Source organism: Molothrus aeneus, chromosome 14 (genome assembly GCF_037042795.1).
Source record: "Molothrus aeneus isolate 106 chromosome 14, BPBGC_Maene_1.0, whole genome shotgun sequence".
Lineage (NCBI taxonomy): Eukaryota > Metazoa > Chordata > Aves > Passeriformes > Icteridae > Molothrus > Molothrus aeneus.
Window position 1 is genome coordinate 14,777,575 of NC_089659.1, and position 6,595 is coordinate 14,784,169.

The 6,595-nt window shown below is 55.1% G+C and overlaps 1 protein-coding gene across 1 annotated transcript; it reads left to right on the plus strand.

The window, feature by feature from the left end:
* Positions 1-242: 242 nt before the first annotated feature.
* Positions 243-6,107, plus strand: TBX22 (T-box transcription factor 22). The gene is made up of 8 exons (XM_066559707.1): positions 243-378; positions 471-594; positions 901-1,002; positions 1,191-1,365; positions 1,575-1,739; positions 2,516-2,580; positions 2,661-2,746; positions 5,512-6,107. The coding sequence occupies exons 1-8, from the start codon at positions 243-245 to the stop codon at positions 6,105-6,107; spliced, it is 1,449 nt and encodes a 482-aa protein (XP_066415804.1).
* Positions 6,108-6,595: the final 488 nt, after the last annotated feature.

Sequence of the window (6,595 nt, forward strand, 5' to 3'; positions counted from 1 at the left end):
CCCCCGTTACTCCCATGAAATGTCACTCAATGTTTCTTATGCTCCCACCAGTTTCCAAAACAAACAGAGGAGGCTGCAGCCGTCTATTGACTCAGTTGGATGCAAGAGGATCTCGCCGTGGCCGCTGCCCCCCGACGGGAGCCGTGCCGGGCGAGGGGCGCCGGGTGCCGGCCGGGATGGAGCCGCCGCCGCCCGCCTGAGCCCCGCTGCCGCCCGGGGGGACCCCTGGCAGCCCGGGGGGGATGGCGCTCAGCTCCCGGGCTCACGCCTTCTCGGTGGAAGCCCTGGTGGGACGCTCGGCCAAGAGGAAGGTGCCGGAGGGTCGCGATGAGGAGCCCGGCCCCGGCTGCCGGCCGGCTCGCAGAGCCCCGGAGGCGGGTGGGTACCGGAGGGAGCCCGGAGGGGAGCGAGGGCGGCCCCCGGCCCCGGCAGCCTCCCGAGCCGCCCCCTGCCCTTTGTGTTCCCCGCAGAGAAGCGGCCCAAGGCCGGTGCCGAGAGCCGGGCGGGCGGGGTGCAGGTGGAGCTGCAGGGCTCCGAGCTCTGGAGGAGGTTCCACGACATCGGCACCGAGATGATCATCACCAAGGCCGGCAGGTACCGGCCCCCGCCGCCTCGCTCGGGCTTTGCTTTCCCGTTTCGGTTTTTATTTTTTTTTTTCCTTTCTTTTTTTTTTCTTTTTTTTTTTTCCTGGGGGGTGACAGTGTTATTTCTTGGGCTTTTTATTTTTGCTTTGTTTCGTTGTCTCGGGTTTCTCTGTTCTGTTCAGATATTTCACTTAGTTCGCCCCTTTTTCCTCTATTTTCGTTGAGTTCGATTTTCCTTCCTCCCGACGCCCATTACCAGTTCCGCAGCCCCTCTTGGCTCTCGCTCAGCCGCTGTCCCTGTGCCCTGTGCCCGCAGGAGGATGTTCCCGTCGGTCCGGGTGAAGGTGAAGGGGCTGGAGCCGCTGCAGCAATATTACATCGCCATCGACGTCGTGCCCGTGGACTCCAAGCGATACAGGTACGGGTACAGGTACGGGGGGAACGGGCGGGACCCGTCCTGCGCTGATGGCCGCGATCTGCGACCCGAGCGGGACACGGGGGTCACACAGGGATGCTGGGGGGCCCGCACGCATCTATAGAATCTATAGGTGTGAGGGGCAGGTGGGGACGGGCTCCCGGCGGCTGACGCGGCCCGGCCCGGGCCAGGTACGTCTATCACAGCTCGCAGTGGATGGTGGCGGGGAACACGGACCACTCCTGCATCACCCCGCGCCTCTACATCCACCCCGACTCGCCCTGCTCGGGGGAGACCTGGATGAGGCAAATCATCAGCTTCGACCGCGTGAAGCTCACCAACAACGAGATGGACGACAAGGGGCACGTAGGTGTGGGGCAACCCCGCCGGGGGGGCCGGGCAGGGGCAGAGCAGCGCCCCGGGGTGCGGAGCATCATCCGGGGGGCAGCGCCGGGAGGCGGGGGCCGGTCCCTCCTGCCTTGGGGCTCAGCGCTGGGTCCTCCCTGAGCCTCGCTTCGGGTTTTCTGCCTGCCCTTCTCCCTCCGGGGGGCTCAGCCGCCTGTCCCCCCGCACAGATCATCCTGCAGTCCATGCACAAGTACAAGCCCCGCGTCCACGTTATCGCCCAGGATTCTCGCTTCGATCTAGCGCAGATCCAGTCGCTGCCGGCCGAGGGGGTGCAGACCTTCTCCTTCCAGGAGACCGAGTTCACCACCGTCACAGCCTACCAGAACCAGCAGGTACCGGGAGCCGGGGGAAAGGAGAGCCCCGGCAGTACCGGGAGCCGGGGGGATGGAGAGCCCCGATGGCACCGGGAGCGGGGGAAAGGAGAGCCCCGATGGCACCGGGAGCCGGGGGGATGGAGAGCCCCGATGGCACCGGGAGCCGGGGGGATGGAGAGCCCCGATGGCACCGGGAGCGGGGGAAAGGAGAGCCCCGATGGCACCGGGAGCCGGGGGAAAGGAGAGCCCCGATGGCACCGGGAGCCGGGGGAAAGGAGAGCCCCGATGGCACCGGGAGCCGGGGGAAAGGAGAGCCCCGATGGCACCGGGAGCCGGGGGAAAGGAGAGCCCCGATGGCACCGGGAGCCGGGGGGATGGAGAGCCCCGGCAGTACCGGGAGCCGGGGGGGATGGAGAGCCCCGATGGCACCGGGAGCGGGGGAAAGGAGAGCCCCGATGGCACCGGGAGCCGGGGGAAAGGAGAGCCCCGGCAGTACCGGGAGCCGGGGGGATGGAGAGCCCCGATGGCACCGGGAGCCGGGGGGGATGGAGAGCCCCGATGGCACCGGGAGCCGGGGGGGATGGAGAGCCCCGATGGCACCGGGAGCCGGGGGGGATGGAGAGCCCCGATGGCACCGGGAGCCGGGCTGATGGAGAGCCCCGATGGCACCGGGAGTCGCGGGAATGGAGAGCCCCGATGGCACCGGGAGCCGGGGGGATGGAGAGCCCGGATGGCCGCGGCCGCCGCTCCCAGCCTGTCCCGCTCCCCAGTGGCCCCTTGATTTCACCCTGCAGATCACGAAGCTGAAGATCGACAGGAATCCCTTCGCCAAAGGTTTTCGGGACCCCGGCAGGAACAGGTAAGGGCCGGGGCCGCCCCGCCGCCGCCCCCCGCGCCCGCCGGCCCCGCGGCTGCGTTCAAGGCGCTCTCGCCCCGCAGGGGGGTCCTGGACGGGCTCCTGGAGACCTACCCGTGGAGACCCCCCCTCGCCCTGGACTTCAAGGCTTTCGGCGCAGACAGCCAGGGTAAGTGAACCCCGCTCGCTGCCCCTCCCGGCCGCACGCCCGGAGCCTCCTCGGGCGGCTCGAACCATCAAAGATAACGAGGCGCGCCCAGAAAACGAATCCCTGCTTTTGGGGGGGTTAATTCCGCGTTGGTTTGGATAAAACTCCTGTGAAAGTGGATGCGAGAAGCCGGGAAGAACAGGATGAGGGCGCGGGGCTGCTCCAGCCCCCGGCTGAAATCAGAGTTAGATGGGGAGGAAAAAAAATCTGAGTGTGCAGGAGGCTAATTTGGAGTCGGGTTGTTCCGGCTTTGATCCTGTTACACTAATTGCTTCCAACAGGGTTGGGAATATCAACTACAAACGTGGTAGTGGTGACCGCCCGTGCTTTCTGCAGCGGCAGCTTCTGCGCCGACAAATGCGTTATGAAACAGAAAATAAAATTATCTGGTATTTAGGATGCAGCAGTCGCACAGAAATGCAGAGAAGAGGAGGACAAATTTTCCGGGAAAATGCTCTCCTTCATCCTGACAAGAGCAACCGGTCCTTTATAGCATTTTCTCAGAAAAACGGCTTCAGAAAGTAATATTTGAAAACAGATTGTTCATAGCGCCGAAGGGAAAAAACTAACAGCTCGTTTAAACCCTTTAAACCCTCCAAGTTGGGTTTAAAATCGCTAGTTAAATTCTCGTTTACGAAAGGAACTCTTCAAAGTTTTGGGACACACCAAGTCACCCCTGGGTCTGCCGGGAAATGCTGCAAAAATCACAGCAAAAATTCATTTTCTGCAGGCGTAGAAATGATTGCACAAAGAAATCAGATTCGGGAAAAATTAAGAGGTTTATCAGTTGTAAAGAGAACTAAAATTATTATCATTATTGGTGGTGGTAGTAGTAGCAGTTTTATTAGTATTATGAAGAGGTTTTTTATTAATTTTATTTTTAGAAAATATCCTATGCAAAAAGCTCCTTTTGAGCCCGTTTGCCAGGGGAGAGGAGGTGGTGGATGAGCTGCATGAGGAATGAAACAATAGCAATTGCAATGTTAAGGACATTAAAATATTATTGTACTAATATAATATAATATAATATAATATAATATAATATAATATAATATACTATTACAGCTACCTGGGATTTTTGAAATTTTTTTTCTTGTTTAATCTATTTGGTATTTTTCTTCAGGACGGGATTCCTGGACTGATATAAATATAACAAAATCTGAAGTTCTACTGCTAATAAAATATATTTCTGAAGAAAAGCCATAAAACTGAAATCCCAAAACTCTAAAACCAGGAGATAAATTAAAAGGAATTATGATTAACATGCTGAAGAAAAAAAATTGCCATAGAATTTTTATTTTTAAGCCTAATAGGAAGGGCAGAAAACACCTGCTCATTGATCTGCTCCATCGTTTCTGCTGCAATCCCCATTCCCAAACTTGCTGTGGAATTTGGGTGAGATTATTGCTCGGGATGTGATATTATTGCTTGGTGCAGCAGATACTGACCCTGCTCTGCTCTGCTGTATCCGGCCACGTAGGGATTCCCTCACTGCCTCACACACAAATATCAGCTCAATCCCGTATTTTACGTGACCCAAAGTCCCTGAGCCCTGGAGGGCATCAGGATATGTCCACGGAGAGAGGACTGGACCCTGCCCTGCTGATGTCAGGACTGAAGCAGCCACTGACATCAGCTGGGAAGGGTGAGACCTTCATGCCACAAAACCCTCCTGGATTATTGTGACCAAGGGCTGGCCTGTGAGAGGCTCTGCTTGCCGGGAGTTTGGAAATTAATTTGCATCACATTCAAAATCTTTGTGTTTTTAAGTTTTTTTTTAACAATTTGCTATACCAGCAGCTATGGTTCAGTTTTACAGTTGATTTCGGGTCTCTGGTTGCGTGTCAAGTCAGATCAGATCCCAGACAGGCACTGTATTGGTAGGAATTGAATGTAAATAGTAGCACAAATGGATCCACATTCCCTTACATCCTTTCCTGTGATTTTGGTAAGAAATTGAAATAAAGTGGGGGGAGGGGGAAACCCTCTGGAAGAATTTGGTAATGAGTGTGCAGCAGACATTTGGCTCTCCACAGGCGGGAGATGAAACCAGCATCTGTGTAGCACCAGGGCCGGCTGCTCCCAGCACCATTCCCACCTCGGAGCAGCCATCCCATCCCTGCTTCATTTTTACTCCTTGGGGTTGCTTTTCTCCTGAATTCTGAAAGTGTTCATTCATCCCTTTGAGAAAGGAGGACGTTCACATGACTTGTGAGTTTGAATTTCTGGAGACACCGATAGCATTCAGGGGAATGTTTCAAATTGCTTGGGAAGCCAAGTGAAATGAGTCAATTCCTGTGAGCAGGAAGGTACAAAAAAATTCTCCATCAGGCTGAATATGCTTTTTTGTTCTTATATCCAAGGGAGAAAAAACTGTCTGGAATATGCATGAAAAATAGGGAACCTGAAATGGCAATGGTGTGGGTATAGCAGGGGAGGGTTATCGGTCGTGCAGCCAGGTATGGATCCAGGTGTGTATATGGAGCTGCATTTACCATGATCCCAGTCCAAAGAATGGGATTAGACACATGCAAATGTTGTTTTTAGACAAATACCAGCTAGCAATAACCATTTACGCATAGATCTTCCCACTTTCCGGGAGCTGGTCTTTGGAGCAGGTTCGTGTTTGGATGGACACCGGCAGCCGGGAGCAGGAGTTCTCCGAGGATTGCTTGGCTGTGGACACCAGTTAGCCCAGCCTGGATGATTTCTGTTTTCCTTTCCAGGTGGGAGCTCCAGCTCTTCTCCAGTGGCCTCCAGCGGTGGGACCCCCTCTCCTCTGAACCCCCTGCTCTCTCCATCGTGCTCCCCTCCCACGCTTCACTTGCCTGCAAGCAACCTGGGCATGTCGTGCCCCGAGAGCTTCCTGCACCCCCTCAACGTGCCCCTCTACTACAAGATCTGCCCTACGAGCTTCTTGAGACAACAGGCACTCCTCCTTCCGAGCCACGAAAAACTGGGAGCCACCAACCCACACCTTTTACCCCACTTCATGGTGGATGTGCCCAAACTGTCTTCCCTGAAAAACGCCAAAGCCGAAGACTTAAACGCTCAGTGCCTACAAGCCCCCGGTCCTGCTGGTCAAATGCTGTATGGATTACATGCATCTGGAAACATTTTCCCATCAAGTCCCATTGCTCGGGAAGCACTTAATTGTTCTTTACATCCTCCATATGGCTTGTACGGTTATAACTTCTCTGTGCCATCCAGACTGATGAATGCAGCAGGGCATTTCAAAGTGAGTGACAGCATTCCGGCTGCTTTGAGGGACGGCAGATGCAATCACTCCAACTGGCACCCCACAATTAACCACTGCCTTTAGTGGGATCAGAGAATATTTCTGAGCTGTGTAAAGCAAGTCCTTCCTTCTTTCATAGCCAGGGGCTCGTTAGTTATTGACTCTGAAATGCTGCATGGTACAGGAGCAGGGTGGGCAGGCATTTAATCCTTTTATTTTGTGGACAGAAGGGTTGTGTTTGGGAGGGTGGAGGATCTGGGAGGGTCTGAGATGACCCTGAGGTGATACTTTTTGGCCACATTTATGTCACAGTTGTAGGTTAAGAGCAAACTGTCAGTCACCTTTTTACTATTTGCACTCTCGAGTGGGGACATTGATGTCTGTATTTCTACAGCTCTGTTTTCTCTCTCTCTTGCTTGCCTTTAGTTAGCTCAGAGCCCTGGGGAGCTGCTGCTCACTCACTCAAGTTTTATCCCTAATTTCAAAGGGACTCTCCAGGACCTGGACTTGGCAAAGGAGCCACATCTGGCCAAGCACTCAAGCTTGTTCTTAAGTTCTCTTGGCTCTAATGG

Coding starts and splice junctions, on each gene's coding strand:
- TBX22 (XM_066559707.1), top strand. CDS start 243: ATGGCGCTCAGCTCCCGGGCTCACGCCTTCTCGGTGGAAGCCCTGGTG. Junction 1,740..2,515: donor CAGCCTACCAGAACCAGCAG/GTACCGGGAGCC, acceptor TTCACCCTGCAG/ATCACGAAGCTGAAGATCGA. Junction 2,747..5,511: donor TTTCGGCGCAGACAGCCAGG/GTAAGTGAACCC, acceptor TTTCCTTTCCAG/GTGGGAGCTCCAGCTCTTCT.